General features: G+C 31.0%; 3 protein-coding genes across 5 annotated transcripts; 1 reads left to right on the top strand and 2 right to left on the bottom strand.

The window, feature by feature from the left end:
• Positions 1-3,756: 3,756 nt before the first annotated feature.
• On the bottom strand, positions 3,757-7,299 carry LOC130954149 (putative pentatricopeptide repeat-containing protein At1g12700, mitochondrial). Of its 3 annotated transcripts, XM_057880887.1 has the most exons (4): positions 7,001-7,299; positions 6,787-6,840; positions 5,727-5,991; positions 3,757-5,300 (listed from the first exon to the last, which is right to left on the bottom strand). In XM_057880887.1, the coding sequence occupies exons 3-4, from the start codon at positions 5,782-5,784 to the stop codon at positions 3,991-3,993; spliced, it is 1,368 nt and encodes a 455-aa protein (XP_057736870.1). In that variant the 5' UTR covers positions 5,785-5,991; positions 6,787-6,840; positions 7,001-7,299; the 3' UTR covers positions 3,757-3,990. The 3 variants fall into 3 exon arrangements, with proteins under 3 accessions (XP_057736870.1, XP_057736868.1, XP_057736869.1); XM_057880885.1 differs by having other exon boundaries at positions 3,757-5,991; XM_057880886.1 differs by having other exon boundaries at positions 3,757-5,950.
• Positions 7,300-7,545: 246 nt separating this feature from the next.
• LOC130955206 (mannosyl-oligosaccharide 1,2-alpha-mannosidase MNS3) lies at positions 7,546-11,782 on the top strand. Its single transcript, XM_057882026.1, has 6 exons — positions 7,546-7,847; positions 8,349-9,307; positions 9,499-9,760; positions 10,559-10,756; positions 10,917-11,065; positions 11,162-11,782. Exons 1-6 carry the CDS (start codon positions 7,770-7,772, stop codon positions 11,409-11,411), a joined length of 1,896 nt encoding a protein of 631 aa, XP_057738009.1. The 5' UTR covers positions 7,546-7,769; the 3' UTR covers positions 11,412-11,782.
• On the bottom strand, positions 11,715-15,087 carry LOC130955205 (potassium channel KAT3). Its single transcript, XM_057882025.1, has 10 exons — positions 14,552-15,087; positions 14,085-14,456; positions 13,944-14,001; positions 13,552-13,869; positions 13,231-13,470; positions 13,055-13,153; positions 12,942-12,974; positions 12,672-12,857; positions 12,078-12,597; positions 11,715-11,950 (listed from the first exon to the last, which is right to left on the bottom strand). The coding sequence occupies exons 1-10, from the start codon at positions 14,728-14,730 to the stop codon at positions 11,817-11,819; spliced, it is 2,139 nt and encodes a 712-aa protein (XP_057738008.1). The 5' UTR covers positions 14,731-15,087; the 3' UTR covers positions 11,715-11,816.
• Between the last annotated feature and the right edge of the window lie 10,628 nt (positions 15,088-25,715).

Genomic DNA, 25,715 nt, shown 5'->3' with positions numbered 1-25,715 from the left:
AAAAGCAATAAAACTAAGGTGAGTTTGATGCTGTTGGTGTTTTATTTGTCACTATCCCTTTTTATTATAGGCTGCTACCAAACCAACTTGTACAGTTTGCATTTATAGATATTAACCATTGAGATAAGGTGGCAGCCTGGCTACCTTTGATTTCTGCGTTTATTTTCTTCATTTCTCTAAAACATACATACATACAAAAACAGGATCTAAGAAGCATACCCGTAGAAGTTAGTATAAGAAATTAATAGAGTCATACTTATTATCATTGTTCATATTTAGTAGATGAATAACATAAATTATTTTTATTTATATCCAACTACTACTACCGCTTCAATATTTTCTTTTGAACTATATATCATATCATCTTTTTTCTCCCTCTTCGAAATGTATAACTTTTCAATCTCATTCCACGTTTTTAAAATTTATTAAGTTTCTTCTGACATCCCAGGTTAGGCTAATATGTTGTAATTTTTTATTCAACAGTCAATATTATGTACCAATATATTTCTTTAAGAATTTGTTATACCTTAGCATATAGGCATTATGGATAGGAAAAGTATAGATAGACAATAAAAATACTAAATAATGTGAACAATAGATATATCAGATGTTCAATTTACTAGGTGTACGAATGATTATCTTAATATTAAAATTTAGGTGGGTAATTTAGAATGTAATGTGTTTTTATTTTATTGGATAATTTGGAGTGTAGTGTGTTTTTATTTTATTGAGCCAATTTTAGAACTCATTATTCACTTTGTTCACAAAAATAATTGTATACTTACGAATAAAAAATATTATATACACATAAAAAATCAGCCACTAAAAATCTAAAAATATTATTAGAGAAGTCAATAATATATATAATATTAAAATAAAGTTTATATAAATAAATTATATAATATAAAATGCATTACAAAAATATACTAATATATATATATATATAACAAGAGAAAATAAATTAAATTTTAATTCAATTTATATTTATTAAAAATATTTAATATTAACAACGAAAACATAAGATAACTCATATAAAAGTAAAAAGTAAAAAAATAGAAAAATTAAGGTTAAATACCAATTTTATAATAAGAATAACGAAAAATAAAAAGTGATAGACTTTATGTAAAGAAATAAAACAAAATTTAATACCTCAATTATAGTTATTAAAAAAACAATACTAAAAGAATTCTATAACATATAAAGATAGAAGATTATGAGAAGATAAAAATATAATAAAAATTCTAAAGTAAAATGTAAAAATATAAAAGGTTAGGCCACTTAGAAAAAAAATCTTATGTAACAAAATAAAGTAAATAAATCAAATGTTCAAAAATAATTGTAGAATTATTTTAATTTCTCTTTTAATAGATTATAAATAGATAGATGATATGAATAATATATGTATTGTTAAATTTATTTTTAATGTATTTTCGGTAACTCAATATATATTTTATATTAATAATTAATTAGATAACTAATTTTTTTGTATTAACCTAACATAATTTTAGCGGTGATGTTTTATGTATAAGTATTTTTATAACCAATTTCAATTAAGTTGGCACAAACTCAACAAAAATTTTATACACGTGTATATTATGCATTTTTTCTTCTCTACGCTTCTTCGGCATAAAAATTATTTTTGTTAGAGAGCATAAAAACTTATTGAAATAATAAAGAAATTTTTGTATATAGCAAATAATTTTTGTGTAAATGTGTTTTGTTAATTGGACGTGTCAATATTTTGAACATGTAATTTTTAAAAAAAATTTCTATTATATATCAAAATTTATGTGTTATACATCAAAATTTATATTGTACGTATTTTATTAATTGGGTCTTAATATTATGAATATATGGTCCTTAAAATTTTTTATATTGTGCACTAAAAGTTTAATGTTATGCATATTTTTCATATTATAATTATAGACAATATTTCTTATGTTTATAATTAGAAGGCCAAATTAGTTATTTTAAATTATAATGATTTTATTAAATAAAAGTCAACTATAAATGATTTCATATTATTTTAGTAATTTTATATTTTATAATACAAAATTTTTTTTAACTAAACTATAAAACAGTTAAACTAATTTCACATTATTTATTAGATAAGTAATATATATAAGTTTTATTAAAATAAGTCTATTTTTAATATTCTATCTCATTGTTAAAATATATTACATAATAAAATAAGTGGTATCATAGAATCAAATAAAAAAATATTGTTAGATTTTAAACAATTCTATAATTATGAATTTATAATGATTGAAAAATAAAAAGAAATTGACAAATTTAGTTTAAATATAAACACTTTGATATACTTTATGTACTTAGTTATATATTTGGTCCTGTATACTGTATTATACGTTGATAAAATTTAAAAAAATTAAATTATAATAAATAATTATTATCATAATAATTAGTATTTATTTTTCTAAGTAAACATATGCTATATATGTTATTAAATTAATTATGGATATAAAATATATATTAAAAATAAATTAAACAATAATATATATATTTATATATAAATCTATAGTTGATTTTTTTTTGTGACTAATGGTTGATTTTTTGTTGTGTAGATACTAGATAGTAGATACCATTTTATTTTTCCCTAAATAAATAATCCATAATGTAAAATTAGTAATTACTTTACGCGAAAAATTAATAGTAAAACATTGTTGATAAAAAATAAAACAAGGCGAGAGGATGAACGAAGATTTAACTTTCTACACAAACATCAAATCCTCAATTTTATCTTGAAAAGCATTATCTCCTTTTGATTTAATTCTTTATTGATCATTTCATCCAAGATATAAATAGCCTTATTTATCCTTTTGATCTTGCACCACACCACCATCCATAGATTAACGAAATATATTATAGTATATAGTTATTCCCGCTCAATATAAAAGACAAGACCATCAATATCTAGAATATCATAATGTTTATTATACATTGAATTCATCTAAGATACATTTTTATTATATATATTTGGTTTTGGTTGAAATACATGCATTTCATATTTTTGATCAATTTCTAGAAGCTAAAGATTTCGTGATAGATTCGAACACAATGTGAAATAAAAAAAAATATTTGCAACAAATCGTTTTCAGCAACAGTAATATTAATACAGGAAGGTTTATGGCTAATCCCCAATTATATATAAATTGATTCTAACATTTGTAAACTTTTTGCACCACCAACCTTATTAGTAGTTGACATCGAATTACTTTTTGTAGCAATTGAATAGTCAAGTCTAACCCTTTAATTCTCTGGATTTATAAATAAATATTGAAAAAAATATAGTTACTTATTATTTTCTTTGTTCATCACTTTGGATTCGGTAGTTCGATGTCTGGTTGATCAAATCGATGCAACTTTTGATTTGGGGACTTTGATCGAATTATATAGTTTAGCCATCAAAATTTAACATATAATACACAAATTTAAAAAGGTTTATCTGCATAAAATTTGAGGATACCGGAACTTATTAAGAATTTTTTGGTTAAAAATGAATCAAATGGCCTATTATCCTTAACTTTAATAACTAAATTTTTTTAAAAGTTTAAATAAGTTTTTACTCCTTATAAAATACATATTTATTTTCTTGTAATATTTTCTATGGTTTTGGTTTTTAATGTTATTAAATGAAAATACTTTCTGTTAAAATATAAAGTAATTTTAAATTATTTAACACAATATCTTCTAATAGAATTATTTAATCTAAAATTAAAAATATATTAACAAATACTATATTAAATACAAATATTCTTATATCATAAGTTTTAACTTGTTCCATAAAATTCTATATGAATGAAGCTTAAAACGAAGCAGATGACTAGAGTAAAGTAATGCATAACCTTCTCAAGAAGGAAAATTTTGCTCTGTGGCCAATTTGAAAACAAAAAGCAGCATGGAAATCTCAGTTTCTGCACAAACATCAAATCCTCAATTCAAATATAGAACTAAGAGGTTTTATTGATATATTCAAACAATTTTCTGCACAAATTCTTGAAAAACATTCTCTCCTTTGTGTGTAGAGAGGTAATCTACAAGCAACTCCATGGTTGTAGCGTTTGCTGCAAAACCTTTATCTTTCATAATCTGAAAATATTTTATTGACTTGTGAGCAGCATTTCGTCGTAGTAATCCTTGGATGAAGACATTATATGTGCAGCTATCTGGCAAGCAGCCATGCTCTTCCATATTCATCAGCAACTCTTCAGCATCAATCAGAAGTCCTTCCCTACATAGACCTTGGATCATTATTGTATAAGTATATAGATCAGGTTTCAAGCCTTTTGTTGGAAGACAAGAGAAGAGTTCACACGCATCATTCAGTTTTCCAGCACGGCACATCCCATCGAGCACCACATTGTAAATTTCAATATTAAGATCCAAATTATTCTTCTCAATTTCTCGAAATAATGATATTGCATCAGAAGAGAAGTGACATTTGAATAGGCCATCCAATATAGTGGCACAGCTCGATAGATTAGGATATTGACCAAATTTGTGCATTGTAAAAAACAATTCTTTAGCAGCTAACGGTTTACCCACTTTGCAAAATCCATGGATAAGAGTATTCCAAGTCACAACATCCAGCTTTAAACCTTTATTGATCATTTCATCCAAGAGATAAATAGCCTTATTAATCCTTTTGATCTTGCACCACCCATGGATTAATGAGGCATAAGTGTTGACGTTTGGTAGGCATCCCTTGTGAACCATCAAATCAAATACTTTCATGGCCTCCTCCATTTGATTTTGGAAACAATAACCAGCAATCATTGAGTGATAGGTGACAACGTTAGGCTCCTCTCCTGATCGAACCATTTGACCAAGTATGGCTCTAGCACTTGAAGCCTTTCCCTCTTTACAAAGAGCATCCATTAAAATAGTAAAAGTATGTGTATCCGGCATAATTCCCTTTTGCTTTCTCTCGCTCAGTAAAGATGCAGCCTCCTGCCATCTGCTGAAAGTACACAGCCCTTGAATCAAGCAATTGTAAGTGATAGTACTGGGTTGTACACCTTTCGTTGTCATTTCGGAGAATAGACTCAAAGCCTCAGATACCAGCCCATCCTTGCAAAGACTGTCCACAATTGCATTATAACCCGCAACATCAACACTTGGTTTGCAGTTTCTTGTTTCCGTCTTCCTTAGAATGGCAATGGCAGCAGGGGTGTTGCCCATCTTGCACAATCCATTTATAATTGTTCCAATCGTGTAGGCGTCGGGTTGATATCCCATGTTATTCATGTGGTCAACAATCCAAATAGCATAATCCACATTGCCTTCAATACAAAGACCATTAACAATGGTGGTAAATGTGACCACATTGGGCTCCAAACTGATTTTGAACATCATCCCCACCACAGAGAAGGCAAAGGGAGTGTGATTCAAACGGCACAGACAATTGACAACAATATTGAGTGTACAGATATTAGATTTGAGTCCTAAGGAGAAAAAGTGTTTGACTAACGAAATGGCAGCTGTGTAATGCTTCATCTTAACAATAGAGCTAAACAATAAATTAAAGTCCTTCACAGATGGCAAAGGGTTTACGGAAACCATCTTGTGAAAGAGATGCAAAGCAGAATCAAGGTTTTGGAGATTCCTAATAGAATATAGGAGATGGGATCTGTCTTTGATGGCATCAATATCAGTGGTATAAGAGAGATTAATGGGAAAAAGGAAGGGTTTGGGATGAGAAAGAGTACCAAATTGAGATTGGTGCCGAAAGAAGCGCAGAGAAGCTGTTGTTGATGAACGCAACATCAATGATGAGTGAGCACAGCAGCTACGCTCGCCACAAGGGTATGAAATTCATTCGAGTCTTGTGAGCATAGCTTGACATCCACCGCTGAGTCCACTTCAATCTTCACATTCAGCTTTACACTCATCACTCAGTGAAACAATTCACAACTCTAATTCTCTATGATTTCTTTTGGAAAAATAAAATCCCGTTCAAGAAGAAAACCATAGCTGTAAGTAATTGAGAATATTTGTCAAACTCAGCACCAAGACATAGAACAAGTATACATATAGAGCAGTACCAAACAATCCAATTCTCAATTCCATGAATCATAAACAAAAGGGTGTCTAAAATATCCATAGAATTAATCAAATTCAGAATTAAAAAATATCAAAAACCAAATTTTGCAGTTAAACAGAATAAAGTAAAGATGGGATTTATACTCAAATTCTCCTTAATCTTAAACCATGTCTCAGCACATACTTTGTGAGCAGCAACAAAATCATCTTTACAAGCACAACCCAGTTCAATTGAAACACCAGACTCAGAACTATCACTCTCCAAACCTATGTGACAAATTCTACAATCCCTCTCCACTTTGTGATTAGTATTATTATTAATATTATTAATAATATTAACATTGCCAACTAAATGGATATTGAAGCTTTAAACTTTATTTAACAACAATCTGTAACATGGCTCAAATAACAAATTAACCAATTTAATTAATACACAACTCCAAACACAGCAAGTAATCTGCTTCATACACTCCTCAAAAGCAGTCCCAAATCATTTGCAATAACAGTGAACTATGCTTCATAAACTACTCAAATTATCAAAATCAGAAACATGAAACACACTATTTAGAATCTACAGAGGCATACCAATTTCAAGAAATGCATAATTGGCACAATTTATCAAGCATGGCAAAGCTAAGTTCTCAAAGAAAATTTTTAATTGAACACAAAAACACAGCACAACGGTCAACAGAGCACAGCAACGAAGAAGACACAAAACAGGCATACCTCACGTGCAACACTTAGTTTCAAAGGATTCAAGCCTGAAGACCCCATCAATTTCTGCAGATGAATTATCAGAATCATTAACAATGGAGTAATTCACAGTAAAAACAGCAAGATTCACAGATTAATTAACACTTATTCAACAATTATTCAACCCATAACAAGCACACAGATTAACTAACAACAATTCTTCAACAATTATTATTAAAAAAAATACCTAGAAGCTAGAAGCCCTAGAACAAAGCAGAGCAGATCCTAAGCAAGAGGGGGACAAGTCCACGACCAAAGGGATGACAGGTGGAACAGAGATAGCGCCGGCGACGATGGAACAGAGCTGCGCGACGGTGCTTTCAAAGCTGAAACAGTAGCTGCACGATGGTGGAACAGAGCTGGACGATAACGACGGTGGCTTCGAAGCTCGTTTCAGCGACGGCGGCGGGAGCTGGTAGGAGGTGAGGCAGTGAGATTGATGACGGTGAGAGGAAGGAGGAGCTCGACGGTGATGGGAGGGAAGGGTTCGCGTTTGCCGTTATGTGGAGCTAAGGTTGCTGGGTTGGGTATTTGGGTAGGGCACCCCAGCATCCAAACCGGTTTCCGGCCGGTTCGACGGTCCAACGTCGGTTTTTCAAATTTCCGGTTTCAACGTCTGTCCGAACCGTTCTTCCCTTCGGTTCGAATCGGTTTTCATAACCTTGGATCTAACCATTTTTTCTCCCATTTAATCACTCTTGGTTCAGTTGAAAGTTGAAAGTTGAAAAAGTGAACGAGTGATTGCAACTATCAATTTTGCCGCAACTAAAACAACAGCTCTATCTCTCTGTCTCTGTTGCTGTGCGCTGCTTCAGCGATGAATAACTTAATCCTACGCAATCCAATTCCAACGTGACTTTGTCTATTGCAGTTTGCTCACTTCTCTTCTCTCTTAATTTCTGCATTTCGAAATTCGGATCCAATTGATTGCAATATTGTGATCTAGTAGCACCAGCATGTCCAACTCTCTACCCTACTCCAAGAAAGATGTTGACTACGATAACGCCAAGTTTCGCCACCGCTCTTTCTCAAAGGTATTCCCTTTTTTCCTCTCAGCTCTCAATTCAATCCATTTTATGTCCAAGTCAACCCCCAATTTTAATTGTTTATTGATTGCATCATCAGACTGTAGATTTGTTCTAATCTTGTTTCTGGGTAGATGGGAAACTTGATTTCAGATCAAAGCTAAGTCTTTTTTATTTTTTGGGAACCATTTTTTTTTTCTGAAATATGATGCTATCTGTTGTAATTAGGGCCTTGAGTGATAGGAATCCTTGCGTTGGTTGGTGGATAGAGAGTTAAACTGTTCCAATAAGAAAAACTGGTTATTCTTACCTGTGTTAGTAAGATAGTGGAGAATTTAGTTGTATCTTAATCACTGCACTGATGTTCTGTATATGAGGAATTTTGGTCTTGAGACATAAAAGGTATCGAGAGAGGAAAAACTAGTTATTCTTACCTGTCTTTTACTAAAATGTGAAAAAAAAAAAAGGAAAAAGAAAAGCACACTTATTTATCGTGTTTTGATTTTCCAGGTCATTACTCAGAGCTTTCTCACCAGTAACCGAAAGCGGGATTGTTTTAGCTGTAGTACTGGAAAGTTTTTGCTTCTGTTACTGATCTTTGGTGTAGCATATCTTATGCTGACACATACAAGTCCTGGTGACGTAGTTTCTAAGGATCAAACAATAGGAAATAGAAACAGTGAAGGTATCAGTATTACTAATGGTGCTGGTAGATTGAAGAAGTTATGGAGACGGGCTCCAAGGCTTCCTCCTCGGTTACCACCTGATGCTAAAGGGACTAATAATGGTATTGGTCATGCAACTGAAAATCGAGATGCCAGATCAATGTGGATTACCAGGAAACAAAAGGTCAAAGATGCTTTTATTCATGCTTGGTCTGGCTACAAAAAATATGCAATGGGTCACGATGAACTTATGCCACTGAGCCACCATGGAACTGATGGATTAGGGGGATTAGGTGCTACAGTAGTGGATGCTCTTGATACAGCTATGATAATGGGCATTGATGAAGTTGTTGCCGAAGCAGGAACCTGGATTGAAGAAAACCTTTCTGATAGAATTAGCAAAAAGGGCCAAGTAAATTTATTTGAAACCACAATACGGGTTCTGGGTGGCCTATTAAGTGCATACCATCTAAGTGGTGGGGAAAAGGGAATGAACATAACTCATGCAGGACCTAAACCTGCTGTTTATCTAGAAACTGCTAAGAATTTGGCTGACCGTCTGCTATCTGCTTTTACAGCCAGTCCAACAGCAATTCCATTTAGTGATGTTATTTTGCATGACTCATCAGGCCGTGCAGCTCCTGGTGGATTGAGTAGCACAGCAGAAGTTTCCACTTTACAGCTTGAGTTTAATTATCTCAGTTCTGTATCTGGTGATCAGAAATATAGTTTGGAGGCAATGAAAGTCATGGATCACATAAAGACTCTTCCAAAGACTGAAGGACTAGTTCCCATCTACATTAGGTAAGGAATCTCGTATGATTTAATTGGAGTATTCAGCCATTAGTTTTAACTTGAGGTCATTTTTGATAAATATTTAAAACTGTCTTGTGCTCAATTAATCGATTGCTTAACCAACTTTTTCACTCACTATCATGCTGATGCTAGTATGTTGTCATGCATTTTCTTATTATATTTCTCATATGTAAATGCAGCCCTCATTCTGGTCAATTCAGTGGAGAAAATTACAGATTGGGATCCCGTGGTGACAGTTACTATGAGTACTTACTTAAAGTTTGGCTTCAGAGTGGAGCTAGCAGAGATAGTAATACATCGTATCTATATGATATGTATAAGGAAGCAATGAACGGCGTTAGACATCTTCTTGTTCGGAAAACAATTCCAAATGGATTAGTTTTTATTGGCGAATTGCCGTATGGATTAAATGGTGATTTCAGCCCAAAAATGGATCATCTGGTATGCTGTACCTCCTAATTATGAATCTTGGCATTGCATGAAATCTTTTTAGCAAGTTAGTTGCTTGAAAATTCCATTCAGTAGAAACAGTGCCAATTTGTTGAGTTATTGGGCTAAATGTCAGGCAATGAACCAGCTATTTAGATGACACTGATGAAATATGGACTGGCTTGTTATTAAATGTTATTGATTTGTAATTGGTGGACTTGAGGTGTCAAATTCATTTCTCCCCCTCTGGAGTTATGATATGCCCATCCTGTGGTACTCTAAGTTATCAAACAAAATTAGACAGTCAATGCCCTTGCACTTTGCCTTTATCTAGCATACACAGTATGTTAAATGCCTGCTTCATGCTAAGATATGCTTTTTTGTGTCCTTGGTAAAATTTGTTCCACAAACAACTTAAATTTCTGCCGAGTTTGTTTATGTACAAGGAACAGTATTTGTTTCAAGTACTTCCGTATAGGCATTCCTGTTTTCACATCTGTCAGATGATGATTTCATAATTGTAGAATGAATTTGAATAAAGAAAAATGAGCCTATGTAGTAGTGTTACATAAGAATTCTAGGAAATTAGATGGTGTCAACCGTGATTGGCTGAACTGTGCGATATTGTGATTGGTCCAAGATATCAGCATTTACATTAGCAGTATTGCTTAAGAGCCATAAGATAGGTTATTATATGACTTTAATGCTCTTGAAAATGTCTTTCAGCCAAGCATTTTAACCAGTTGTAAATGAGTGTATGTGTTGACATTGTCCTAATAACGTTTATGTAAATTAATGCAACCAATCCAGGTGTGTTTCTTATCTGGTACTCTTGCACTGGGTGCCACCAAAGGCCTCACAAAAGAACAAGCAATGAAAAACAACATGCTTAACTTTGAAGATCTGGAGAATATGAAGCTTGCAGAAGATCTGGCTAAAACATGCTTTGAGATGTATGCAGTAACTTCTACTGGTCTGGCTCCTGAAATTGCTTACTTTCATACTGAGGTTTGTGAGACTATTGTGGCACTTTGAATTGTTTATTTGGTAAACCGTTCAAAAGTAAATTCTGCTCTGCTCCGTGGGGCCGTATATGCATATTATTTGTTTTCTTGCATTATTATATAGCAAGAATGGAGACTTGACATGTAGCATCTGTTTTATATAGGAGTATTCTGAACAAGATCTTGATGGAGGGAATAAGAGCTCAGAATACGTGAATGACATTATAATAAAACCTGCTGATCGTCATAATCTCTTGAGACCTGAGACTGTGGAGTCATTGTTTGTTTTATACCGCATTACTGAAGATCCAAAGTATGATCCCCCTCCTTCTCTTATATCTAAGGTTGATTTATATTTTCTTTTGTTGCGGTAATAATAATTTTCTTAAATATATATTTTGTCTTACAGATACCGCGAATGGGGTTGGCAAATCTTTGAAGCTTTTGAGAAATACACAAAGGTCGATACTGGTGGTTATTGTTCTCTGGATGACGTAACTAGTATTCCTCCGCATAAAAGAGACAAAATGGAGACTTTCTTTCTAGGAGAAACACTCAAGTACTTATACTTGCTTTTTGCGGACAGCTCTCTCATTCCATTGGATAAGTTCGTCTTTAACACGGAGGCACATCCTATACCGATCAAGTTGAAGAGTTAAGTTTTATTTGTCAATAGCATTCATTAGGCAGAGCTTTCAGAAATCCAGACTGCGGCAACGCAAAAGTGAGATGATTCGTTTAAGGCTACCCAGGCATCTCTTTTGGCTGAGCGAGAGCACTTCTGGTTGTAAAGGCATTGATTACTGCGAAATACTGTTTGATTAAATCGTGAAGTACATTGGCAAACACATTACAGGGACAGTCACTTGATTATATGGCTTGGTTTTCTTGGACTAGTAACTACCCCTATCTTAAATTATTAATGAGATTGTAAAGTTTTGTTTCCACCATCATAAACAAAGAGCCTATGTTGTAATTGAATTGTATCATTTTTTCCAATTTGATTATGACATTAATTAGCTTTCCTAAAGGTACAACCTACCATTGCTTGTGCACTGCTAATATCATAATGTCAAATTTTCACTATCACTACAAAGAAAGAAGAGATGATCCCCATCTCTAATGACGTTTGTGTCGTCTATCTCTGCATTCTTTTCATTAATTACTTTTGTAGGTTTCAAGCCTCCAAATTTTTCACCTGCAGTTTTCCAAGTTAATAGTTATAACGTTGTATTGAGAATATTGCATTACTGATTTATGAATGTAACAAAAGAAACTGAAAAGCAGAAGGCAGGTATAATAGGTTGATAATTAAATATACTTACCAGCAATGTTGAGCAGCTCTTCCAATGATTCAGGAAGGATGATCAACTTTCCGTACTGTCCCTGTGGGTTAGTTTTGCACCCGCTTAGCAAGTGGATTGTGACTCTCTTCTTCATGAACCCAGAAGCATCTTTTCTTTTGTTCATGGTTGAGTCATTCCTATCAAGGTTAAGTATTTCTGGCTCCACAACCTGTATTCTATATTCTCCTGAAGATTTCATCTCCTTTTCACAAGTCACTATTTGGTCAGAGATGCTCTTGCTTTTGAGCTGTTGCACTGGAACTTTTGGGGTATTTGCATTTGCGTCTCTCTCAAGCAGAATTTCAACCATGTCTTTATCATCTCTTTTTCCATCTTCAGCACTGATTGAATGATGATCATCCTGCAAATTGGCCTCAGAATCCGTACATGTGCGGGAAAATCTGCCTCTTTTGTTGCCTCCGTGAAGCAGTTTCTGAAGAAACAATCTAGGATCCGCACTCGGATATTCCAAGCCTGGCTCTTGATGCCCCTTTGACCTCTGTCAAGCAATGATTGAACGTTGTAATAGCAGGGAGAGGGATATGCCAAATGCCATAAATGAATTGTAATTACCATGAAGAGGTTATCTGTTATGATCTGCGCATCTCTGGGATTTGCATGCAAAACATTGGTGAGTGATGTTCTGTTGAGTCTTAGAATTTGAGAAAGCTCTGTGGTCCGAACTGTGAAAGGCTGAGGTACATGATATAACGCACCAATCTCACCAAATGTATCTACTGCAAATACTTTTCTAAAGAGCTGAAACGATAACAATTCATGTTCAGTTCTAATTTGATTGGGGGGAAACAAATGAAACACTAATGTTTGAATAGCATGACATACTTGTTCTTGGCCATCCACGTATTGAACAAGATCCTGCAACAATAGAAAAGCTTCAGTAAGCATTCTCTGACATGCGTGCACTCATAGCTTCATCGACTCTTTATGTAACTCACCACTGCCCCTGAAACCAGAACGTACAAGTCTGTAGACGACTCGGTTTGCAGTACCACATCTTCCCCGGGTGGGAAATACTCAGCTTCCATTTCTGAAACCTGTTATTTATTTATTTAAGGAGTTTGATACTGTTGTGTGACAAAGCTGAAGAAGAAATTTATTATTATCATGTTACCAGTTGGAAAAGGAAGTCATGGGAGACTCCTTTGAAGAGGTAGACCCTTTGCACAACTGGAAAGAACAGATGGTGTGCAATGCTTGAACGAATCGCCCTTGGCAGATCATTCAGAGTTTCTTGCTGCTTCAATGCTTCTGTCTTGAACTTCAAGCATATGTGTGACAACATCTGATCCTGTATCCGTGGTGGAAGATGGTTTCTGGAAGCGAATTCAGTGGCTGCTCTCACTGTATCTCTCTGTGCCATTCAAACCAGAATTGATTGACTAGAACTGAATGAAAAGAAGAAGAAGAATATTAGTGGAGAAGAGAAGCATACAAAGTTTCTGGTGCGGCTGGTCCAGTGAACAACTAGGTTGGTCATGTTTCCAATGATGTATGATGTTAAACCCAAGTTGAAGAGCATGTAGAAGATATCAAACAGCATCTCTCTGGTGTTCTCTGCATGCAAATCTCCATAGCCGGTGGTTGTAAGAGTGACAATGGACCAGTACATTGCAGTCACATATCTGTCCCAGAGGCTTTCTTCTTTGAAATCCGGGTACGTGGCGCCAATCCAGGTTCTCTTTGAATCCGGGTACTTATCTGCAATCAGATAGTTGAAGCAGCCGGCACAATGGACTGCAAACAATGTTACCTGAAACAGTGTGAAATGAATTGAGTTTGTTGAAGTGAAAGAAGGTAGAGATCAAGGATGGATGAATGGCTTACAGCAATAAGCTTTGTGCACCTTGTCCAGAAGTAGTTGAAGCGAATGTCCTTTTCGAGTCTGAAAGCAAAAAAGAATGAGGTGGAAGGAAGTATGAGGTGCAAGTAGAAGTAGTTGGTGTGGTAGAGACTAGAGAGGTGAACCTGGCAAAAAGAGAGCTGACTCGTCTGAGCCTCCATAATCGAAGCATGTTAAGGACTTTGAAACCAATCTCACTGCTGTGGTTTGTGAAGAGGAGGGTGATTGGCTGGAATGGTGCTGTGGAGCATACATCAAAGGCAAACCAGGTAGATATGTACCTGATTGCAATTTTCTTTGGATCATCAACCAGAAGATATGAGTGGCTGTCTAAGTAGGCCACGAAGAATGTGAGGATGATGTCAACTGCAAAGAAGCCATTCACTATGTTATCTATGATGAATAGCGTGTCTTGCTTGTAAGTCAGAAACGCGAACTCAAAGGGACAAATCCAGGCTGAGTAAACCACTAGAACAACCAGTAACATCTCCCAAGCCCTGCCATAACACATACATAACAACATACATCAAGCTAAGCTTTACTCTCGATTCGATTGGATTGGATTGGAATGGAAGACATAAGGTACTGGTACCTATAACGCGGGTCGAAAGGCGAAACTATGTATTTTCGAAGGCGAGTTTCCTGGTTTATTCTTGCTCCAAGAGATGGTAAGAGGTCATTGTTCAAGAAGCTGCTGTGTGAGAAACTTGGCATTTGGAATTCATCCATCCAGAACCTCTGGAAGAAGTTCTTGGCACAGGAAAGCGACATGTTTGTCAAGCAATTGATTGAGTCTTGAATGAAACCTTTTGGTTATATGCCCACATATTTATACTCACCCTGCCCTTTGTTGACTCTATGACTTATGATAATGCAAAGCAAACAAGGTAAAAACGTTGTAGGGTAATTGGAAGATGTTGCAAGTGGCAGACAAAGAGGGTTTTCTACAAATTTAAAGAAGCTGCAAATGATGTTTCTAGCTGCATATGAAATAGTAACATGTGTAGTGATTAGTGAAGCACGGGATATTGCAAATGGTTACTGTAAAGTTTGGAGTTGAAGAGGTGTTTGACACGTGGACCAATAAACATTCAAGTGATATGTTATCTATAAGCCACCTTGTAATGCAGTGGTTAGTTATTAAGTCAGTTGTTGTTAGTTGTTCTTCTCATCCAATAAATGAGCATGTGAAAGACATAGTCTGATATGTGAGTAGTAGTAGTATATAAATACAATGGTCCCGTGCGTATGAGTATCTTAGAAGAATCTTTTCCAAGAGATAATGGATGCAAGAACTGAACCCCACTTGCTTTGGGGGGATACCATACAAAACAGAATTTTTTTTACTTTCTTATAAAGCTCAAAATCCTGCCCTGCATCTAATTTCCTTCACAATTACCAACTAATTTAAATAATAAAAGATGCTCATTGCAATCTTTGTTACTCATAAAACTATATAGTATATCATATGATTTTTCTTACCTCTATACTCTGTGGTCCATGTTCCAAGTTTCCTCCGCTAGCCTCAAGCTCAGGGCTCAGCAACACTTACTTGTCACTTAATTGTAGCAAATCAGAAATCTTAAGATTTGTTTGGGTGAACTCCTAAGAAAATATCTTTTTGCGAGTTATCTTTTTTTAAAAGATCTTATGGAAAAGTAAAAGTAATTTTATGTTTGAGTATCTCATGTAAAAAGATCTTTTTATTTATTAATTATGTTTAGATATAACAATATAAAAGTATTTTTTTTTATTTATTACATGAAAAACATCTTTTTTCAAGAAAAAAAAAAGATCTTTTAAAAAAAAGATGTAAATGACAGCTTCTCAAAAAAGATGTTCTTTTTATTTTTCTAACATCTTTTACCTTTACTATTAGAAATTTGTCAAACACGCTAAAATATAAAAAAAAAAAGATCATTTTTTCATTAAAAAAATTCTTTTTTATCAAAATAATGACGTCCAAACAAGCACTTAAATTCTACCTAATCTTTTATCTTTTATTTATCCCTTATGCTACTACAGAGAATTATAACTGCTTTTTCATAACACAATAAATACACAATAAAATGTATTATCTGACACAATTTTAATTTCAATAAAGAGTTAAATTGAATAGAATATTAAAATGCATATTTTCTTTCTTTGGAAAAATTAGGTGGTAGTGGGGATACCTTTTTCTTTTTGTCCTTGTTATTAATAATATCATAAGACAGAGTCGACAGTAAAAGAAGTAGTAGCATCGTAGCAGTGTCAATAATCATGCAACACCATTAATAATTTATGGAAATGAAGTTTATGGATCAAAGTTTATAATTAAGAGGTGAGGTTAGTAGAAACATGAAACATGCAAGTTGAGGGTTGTCGCAAAGTGTTATATGGTAGCAGCAATAAGCTGCAAGAGTTGCCCCACTACCTATCGTGGAATGCATGGTATCCAGATAGATAGATGAAGAACACACAGTTACAATTGTCCATGATCATCACGTGCTCACTGCTTTCATCTTCTTGAATAATTCATCAGATTAATTAATTACCAAATTCTTGCAATTCATTTTGTGGTTAATAAGGAAAACCGTGTGTGGAACTCTTGATCATGGTTTGTTTCTAGTTTGGTAAGGACGTAGCCACGTAGGGTTACCCTATGAATCATGATCCTCGTGAATATCACAACATTATGCAAAAGATAAAGTATTCAAACGATGTTAACATTACACGGACAAATAAAATATAATTATTAGGGTTTTGTTAAAAATTCTTATAAGCAAAGTTATAATTCTCATAATAATTAAGCAGTGAAATATATCACCTGCCAACCCCCTGGCTAATGTTGTATTTTTTTTTAAGGGATATACTAGGTAACTAATAATTTTTTTGAATAACATGAACAACCAACAATCAAATTAAAACACATTATACCTCCAAATTATCTACCTAAATCTTAATATTAGAATAACTATCCGCACACCTAGTGAAATAAACATCCGATATATCCATTGTTCACATTGTTTAGTATTTTCATTGTCTACCTATGCTTTTCTTTTTTTAAAGTATAGGGAGATAATGAGAATACTAAACAATGTAAACAATAGATATATTAGATGTTCAATTCAATAGGTAAACAGATGATTATGTTAATTATTCTTAATTAGATGGTTATTTTTTTTATTCGATTTACTGATGTACAATTAACAATGACTGGATGTTCAATTTACTATGCGAATAATTATCCTAATATTAAAATTTAGAAAATAATTTGGAAATGAAATGTTTTCTTACTTTATTCGGTCAATTTAAAAAATTCACATTATTTTAAAAAATTATTGTCTACCTAACAAAATCTTTTTTTTTTATTCGAAGTTTGTGGTTCAGTTAGCTTATTATTCATCAAAAGTTGCCAACACATTTAAAGCAAAAACCAAAAAGTGTAATGGGGCACGTGAATTTTGTGAAAATAAAAATGAAATAGAAGATCACAACTCATTAAGTTTCTGGTTGTTGGGTTGGTTGTGTTTTTTCAATTAAGTCAAACCCATTTTGTAATCAATTTCATGAACGAATATTCAAGGCTTCCCAAGAAACTTGCTTTTGGAAAAGTAAGAGAAGTTTCTGACTGTTTTATTATCGTTAAATAATTATTAAGAAACGATAATACTAAAAAGAAGATATAATTAAAGACAGATATTGCCACAAGACTAATGGACTGTTTTCTCAAAGAAATGAAGATGGGCTAGAAATGATTTTAATTTGTTCCTATATAAGAAAAGAAGCAGTAAGGCGCATAGGATCCAAATCCAATCCTTAATAAGCATTTGGCTTTGGTATCAATTGGGGCTCACTTACGTTGGTTCTTGAAATGACACATAATTAGCATTTGCATATGGTATCAAATGGGGCTCACTGATCAGTATATGATGCACTTCATTTGCTTCAAAAGGAATCCCGTTCCAGTTGAATGATTTTTTGATAGTTAAGTTCCATTATAATATAATATAAGGTCCTATTTTAATATCACAGTTATGTTCTTTTCACATAACATGTATCTATGTAAAAGAATTAATTTATACTATTAATAGTTTTTTTTATCAGACATAGGGAGACTCAAATTCACGATATTTAAGTGAGTATGATGAGATTGTGCCATTTGAGTTATAACTCGTTGGTTTATAGTTTTAATAGTTAAATATTAATAATTAATTTTATTATTTGTTTTCATTAAATATTAGTATATATAAAAATTTAATACTATAATTATATAAAAATTAAATTTTTTTATAAGAGATAATCTTGAATGAGTAGAAATAAATCATGATGGAACTAGAGAAATTTTGTCATCCACAAGTCTCAAATTCAAGTTTTGTTTGTCCAGTAGAGAAGTATATGATACTTGAACTAACTTTAATATAATATTAATTAAAATCTGATGAATATAAGATATTGATAGTTTTTTTATTTTTAAATTTTATCAAATACAAATTGAATCCGTACAAAGTACAAACAATTTTCACTCTCTAATAATAAATTAAGCAAAAAATTACAATGAAATAATTAAGAAGAAGATAGAAACAAAGCTAGGAAGAAAAAAAGAATATTTGTCCTATAACGATTAGAAGACCTAAAAAAAAAAGTGGTTTATGGTCCTGCAAATTGAAAGTAAGATGCTCATCATCAAAGTGGTCCTTATGATTGCTATCTATATATAGTTCAGTAATAATTCTAAGTAATTAGCGATACCAAATTACAGGTTTCCCAGCAAAACTATGACTAAACCCAAACGGAATTTGGATTTTAGGCCTTATTTCCAACGCCAGATGATGAATACGAGTTTTGTGGCCATTACCCGGAAAAAAAAAAGTTAAAAATAAAGTTTCGCGTATGTATATTTCGTATATTATTGTTCATATAATAGTAAACTTGTCCTTCACTACATACTTGGGAACCTTACATGAAATTAAATCTTGCATGCATGCATGGAACTTTACTCCAATTTTATATTCAAGCGTTTTTTTTTCCGTTTCAATATCTTTCTTTATTATATATGAACTTCCTAGTTAAATTAAGTTGATCAAGTAACTAACTCATTCATTGGTGTTAAGTATTGAAATAAATTTTAATTTTATTTTGTGTATGTAACAAATCAACAATCATTACAATAGAAATATCAATTTCACGTGAAATCGACTGTATCTGAATTTTTACCGTACCGTTTATCTAAAAAATTGTAATGCATGGTTTTAAATCGTTACAAAACAATTATGAGCATTATGAAAATCACCATCTTTTAAAACGCAAAGAAATATATTTACGGTTATTTCTAGCAACTGCTGATATAATTGTTACTATATTTTTTATTGTTTTTTTTTTAAAAAACTAACAAAATGGCCGTAACTTTATTGTGATTTTTCTTTTTAAAAATTGTGGCAATTACAATCCGTCACAATTTTATACAAGGATTAAAAAAATAGAATAAACTATGATTTGGTATACAAATATATTAAACTATAAAATATTATATACATTTATATATAAATACATAATTGATAATTTTAGTATATAAATAATATTTTTATATAATAAAATTATTTTAATATGTGTGGCATAATTAATTATAGAGAATAATTTTTTTTTAACTCATTGTAAAAATAACTCATTAAAATGCTATACATCAGAGTTCAGTTTGGAATAAAAATTCGTGATCAAGATTCTTTAATTAAAATAAGGAGGTTGATAAAGTGATAACGTGAGATGTTAATCATTTTTAAATTAAGATAATAGACACATATTTTATGAAAGATACAAAATCAACGATAATTAACTATTTATTTTAAAGAGCTAATAAATTATAATTCAAATGACATTATTTTTTTATACTCATCTAAAAATTACTAATTCGTTTTGAGACTCTTGTTCCTCTGGTGGTGGCTCCTGCACACATACACATGGCACTCGGATGAGTGATTGAATTAGCATAGTTGTGTAATTTGCAAATAAAGTAGCTCACGTGGGTACACATGTTATGTTCCATTAATGCAGGGCTTTTGGTTCTCCAAAGAGCCCTACCTGCAGTGTTATGTGTATGTTATGTTTAGAGTAATAAGATTTTTAGAACAAGAGAACATGCATGCAAGCAAGCATTACTTTCAAGCGCATCTCTTTAATTTTTGCTAATTATATTGCTTTCACTGATAAAACCATTATGTATGTGGCTCAATGCTGTACATACTTTTTCTTTCACTACAATTTAGTGAAAACTCAGGTACAGTCTATTTCACGTGAATTTAATATTTGAGAGCTATTAGATGATTTGATATTTTTAAATAATTGAATAAAATTGTTATGTGCAGAAAAGGGGAGATATTCCCTTTGTGAAAGCAGAGGCATTAATTAATACTCATAATGGGACCAATGAATTGCATTGCCGTCGAGAATGGGAGATGCTGGATGCCCTTATTTTCTTGTGGCTGATGAACTTCCATTTACCACTTTCTTCTTCCTTTCACCTTACTATATTATATGCTTCTCTTTCCGTCCTCTGTCATCTCAACTACTTGCTTTCTTTTTTTAATTTTGTCCACTTCTATGTTCTATCTCAACTTGTGCTTTGCATGCTAATTAAGCACTTGTCCTTTTTTATATTTCAACACTTGAATGAAATTAATATCCTATCCACGTATAATAATAAGATTAAAATAAAAGATAAATAATCAAAATTTTAATTCTTATTAAACAAGAACTTTAATTTACTGAAATTTATAAATGAAAATATCAACCTAAGATCAATCAAATATAATGTTTTAGAGATAAGATATAAGAAAGTATTTTCTTGTCCTATGGAGTACATATCTATCACTTTATTAGAATGTGATATTGAAGAATATTTAATTACTCACTTTTTTTTAGAATAGATTCCCTTATTTTCTTTTTTTCAGCTGTTTTTAAATATGATATTTTATTATATAATATTTTCTCTCACATTCTTTTAATATTATTTAAAAGAATTATTATAAAAAATGTCACGTTATACGATTAATTAAAAAAATTGAATATATATATATAAAGAGATGTTAACAGTGATAATTTACAGTATTTTTTATTTTTAAAATAATTTAAAAATTTTAAAAATATTTCTATATTTAATTTATTTTAATTTTATCTAATTTTTTTATTTATATTAAATGTACATCTAAATTTTTAATATCACAAGCACAATATTTAATTAATACAAGTAAGTCTAACATAAAATTTTGTAACTTCACTCCTAGTCACCAAATATTATTTTTTAATTAATTTTAAATTTTTTAAAAATTTAATTATTAGGAATATCTTTAATGTAAATAAAAAAATTAAAATAAAACTTTTAAAATTTTTAACAAATTTTAAGAATAAAAAATATATTTTACACAAATTTTTTTACAAATATAAATTTAAAAAATTAAATATAATTATTTTAAACAAAAATCAAATACACAAAAATTTTCTTTTAACATTTATATAAATCGTTCTATACTGTTCGATTTTAAATTATAACATAAATCATCTCATCTGAAACGTTTTATGAATTAAAATTTTAACAAAAGATAAAGATAAATCATCCTAGATTAATATGTGTTAAATATTTAAACCGATCTAAATAGTAATAAATTATAACAATTTTTATTTATAAATTAATTTAAATTATACTACAAAAATTCTAGATTTTACTCATAAATTATTTTCTATCATTTTAGAGTAGGACAATTTATGTTCTAATCTAAAGAAGCTATACATCATAACACGATTTATACTAATATTAAAAGAGGATTATAATGTACTTAATTTTCGTTTAGAAAAATAATGTAATATGGATTCCGTTTAATTTATATATGTAGAAAAGCCTTTTACCCAATTGTGATATATGGATATAGGACGAACCACACAGATAGTGCCATGTGCCCTAGTACGTGTTAGTGGTGAATCCGGTTTTTACCTTTTATATATAATAAAAGATGGAATCTCAAGTGGAGTTGAATTTATGTGAAGTTGATAAATTAGAGTCGTTAGATAAAAATTTAGTCAAATCATTTAAATTATCTAATGGCTTTTAACTATTAACTTCACGTGAAGTTGACTGCACCTAAATTTTCACTATAATAAAAAAGAAAATATATACTATATAACTAAGTTGATCACCCATTTTTTACCTTTTATATATAATAAAAAAGAAAATATATACTATGTATTATATATAATAAAAAGTTGAATAAATGATTGTTTTTAAAAAAATACTTAGTAGTACTATAATAAAAAAAATTATTTTTTTGTTATTTTATTTATGGATTTTTTTAATTTTATAATTAGAAAAAATCTATGAGTTAGTTTATTAAAATTTGACTAGTACTTAATCGGTAAAAATAATAAATAATTTTATACTATTAAATATAATTTTATATTATTAAAAATACTAATAATAACTAATTAATAATTATAAATTACAAAATTTAATAGTCTCCTAACACTTTTGTTATAATTATGTATTTAAAAGAGTAAGTTCACTTGGATAACGAAGAAGACACTTTTGAAAGGACGTGAATAAGAAGAGAAGTTTAATTTAATTACTTCATCTATCCATTGAATTTGAATGTCTGTTTGCTAAAATAAGAAGGCAATAATATCCTTGACTAAGATGAGGATTAGACCTTCAAATCTAGGGATGGAAAGAGACAAAACTCAAAAGAATGTAATCTTAAATTCAAATTTTAAAACGTCGTCATCATCCAATCTCTATCTCTATAAGACTGGTAATTAGAGAACCCGCCGAAAGTGGCAGCTTCCAATAAATGGAAGGCATATATAGCTGCTATATCTAGCAAGTGCAGGTCCATTATTTAATTCTTCAACTTATTAAGCTTTTGTTATCAAGCATCACTAGCATATAAGCTAGTATAGTCAACAATGCATTAACATGCTTATCAAGGATCTATACCATAATACCAACAATTCCCTATAAACTTTGTTCTTCTTATTACGTTATACTTGAACACTGCCACCATACCTAAAAATGATATGTACGATCTTCCTTATTAGACTAGTAATGTTCAATGCCTATTTTTTAATAATACCTTGTTTTTATTTATGATGATAAAAAATTAATTAATTGTAAATATTTTTACAAACAGTAAATATATTTTTAGTATATATAGCATGTAAAAAAGGTAGTATCGTTTTTATTAGAACTATTTCAGGAAATAATATCGTAGGGTCGTAGGGGTTGCTTCTTAAGATGTGAAGCCTATTTATCTGCCAAAATTAGTTAGGCAAACTGCCAAATTAGTTTTGACGGTTTTGGGAAAAAAATCACACACACACACACATATATATAAAACTTTAACACAAATCTAATAAGAATATTTTTACTCTTCACTTTTAATGATGTAGTTTAATCTATAGTTAGTTAAGTTAATATCGATAGGAGACTTAGTTGTAATTTTTTTATACTGTTAGTGGTAGAAGTTAGGAGTGTACATGATCTGACCCAATCTAAAAATTCGATTCAGACTTGAACATTTTAGAGGTTAATTTGGTATGATTTCATCAAGTCTACGGTCGGGTAAGGGTTTTAAAATAGATCTAGTCATTATTTAGGATCAGGTCCGAGTCAAGGCAAATCCGACTTTATCCGACTCATGTGTATATTAAAAAAACTAAAAAATTGTATATATGTTTTAAATTAATTATAACATTATATTATATTAATTATAAGTTTATTGTTTTATTTTTTATCATACTTGTTGAATTAGAAAATAGATTAAAGAAGTATCAAATTAAAATTTATGGACAAATTCAAGTTTAAATATGAATATTAACTTCTCGATAACAAATTTTTTCTTTATAGATAAATGCATTATAAATAAGTTTCTTTATAAATTATTATTGAAACTTTAAAAACTTGGTTTTCTCCCCGTTTGAATCCAGTATAATTGTGACCTGAAAATGTTTATGTTTCATCGGATTTAGAATTAGGTTATGATATAAAAAATAGACTTAGTATATATCAAGAGTCGAATCTAAATTAAGACAAACTTAATTTTACTCGCACCCCTAATAAAAATTGCTGTTATGGTATTACTATATATAGTCTAACTGTATATATAGTGTAAAACTGTAAATGTGTATGTGATCCACCGTAATAATAAAATCACTTCATCTAACTCGCATGTTTCTCTCATTCAATTTCTCTTTCACTTCTATGAGAGCACATACAAATTCATCTCTCTAAGCTCATTTCATCAAGTTGTGTAAAGGACCTAACATAGCTTTAAATTAAACCTAACTCAAAGAATCGTTCAACAAGACTAGCTACTATAGTACGTGGTCATGGACAAGTGTAATTTTGATTAATTAGTTTTTAATTTATCGGGAGATGGAATGAAGAAAGGAAAATCAAACAACAAACCTAATCAAATTTTGTCATCATGTCATTTCATGGGTTTTAACCTTTAAATAGCAAAGCCAGTCCAATTCAAATTATTTCGTTTGTTTTTTCCAGTCATATATAAAAGGAAACAAAGCTCACAATAATTATATTTTTACCCAACCCACCCAGCTACACATGGTAGGTAGGTAGGTATGTTACACCAAAATTATTAGACACTTCCATGCGATCAATTGTAACCGTATTTATTCTATTTAGGTAAAGAGTAACTAAGACTATAGCAATATAGCAATGCCAGTACCCTCCATTTCAATTTCCTCAATGATTAGTATCTTCTAGAAGTACTAATCAACTCAATAATTGCATTAACATTAGGAATCATTTAGTCAAACGTTCACGTAAAACGAAATTGAAAACCACACTCAAATTAAACACACCGTGCTTCCCCTTTTTAACTAGGCAATGCATATCCTACCAATAAAACATGGGAAAGTATGAGGAGTCAATAGAATATTTGTACAATGTGTATAATGGAAGTTTATGGTGTAATAGAGATATAACCATTAGTGTTACTTTTTTCTATCAACTAAAGTTTTTGAAATGAGTGGTATCATAACATGATATTAAACATCTAGATCTGAAATGTCAAGAATTCGATTTTTGATAAACTCTAATTTAAACTTTTGGGAATATGTTTATTATTCTTAGTACTCGGATGGTTATTTTAGATAATATAAAAGATGTTCATTTTGTAACTCTCATTATATATATTGTACAAATAGTCCATTGATTCCTAACAGGACTCATAAAATTAAACATTGATCACATCAATAAGTATCTAAGCTTTCCGTTTATGCCAACTGTATATGTACAATATTTCTCCCCAATAATACATAAAAAAGGATTAAAAACCTAAAAACAACAGTTAGATATTGCCTACGATTCTTCAACTAATATACCAATATCCAATTTAAATAACCATAACCAAATAATTCAGCAGCATCCAAAATGTCTCAATATATAACAAAAGCTACTACAGATATCTAATTGCATTGACCGAAAAATAAGCAATATATGCATGCGAAATTCGTCACCGGTATAATTATTATGATTGATACATATATATTTAAACGAATCTAAAAATTTTAAAAAATAATGACAATTTTAAAAGAAGAATCAGAGAAGAGAAGAATTGAATTATTGTTATTTTTACACTGACATATACAGATGCTATATATCTATTAATAATATTATACACGTTTGTTTTTGGATTTTTTCAAAATTATGTGAATAGAAAACAATTGTAAAAGGCCTTTGTTGTTTATGAGTGATGACTAAATTTAGT

Source organism: Arachis stenosperma, chromosome 10 (genome assembly GCF_014773155.1).
Source record: "Arachis stenosperma cultivar V10309 chromosome 10, arast.V10309.gnm1.PFL2, whole genome shotgun sequence".
Lineage (NCBI taxonomy): Eukaryota > Viridiplantae > Streptophyta > Magnoliopsida > Fabales > Fabaceae > Arachis > Arachis stenosperma.
This window is presented reverse-complemented; position numbering and strand designations above follow the sequence as displayed.

Coding starts and splice junctions, on each gene's coding strand:
- LOC130954149 (XM_057880885.1), bottom strand. CDS start 5,784: ATGTTGCGTTCATCAACAACAGCTTCTCTGCGCTTCTTTCGGCACCAA.
- LOC130955206 (XM_057882026.1), top strand. CDS start 7,770: ATGTCCAACTCTCTACCCTACTCCAAGAAAGATGTTGACTACGATAAC. Junction 7,848..8,348: donor GCCACCGCTCTTTCTCAAAG/GTATTCCCTTTT, acceptor TTGATTTTCCAG/GTCATTACTCAGAGCTTTCT. Junction 10,757..10,916: donor TTGCTTACTTTCATACTGAG/GTTTGTGAGACT, acceptor TGTTTTATATAG/GAGTATTCTGAACAAGATCT.
- LOC130955205 (XM_057882025.1), bottom strand. CDS start 14,730: ATGTCGCTTTCCTGTGCCAAGAACTTCTTCCAGAGGTTCTGGATGGAT. Junction 13,154..13,230: donor ATGACTTCCTTTTCCAACTG/GTAACATGATAA, acceptor AATAAATAACAG/GTTTCAGAAATGGAAGCTGA. Junction 12,598..12,671: donor TAACAGATAACCTCTTCATG/GTAATTACAATT, acceptor ATTGCTTGACAG/AGGTCAAAGGGGCATCAAGA.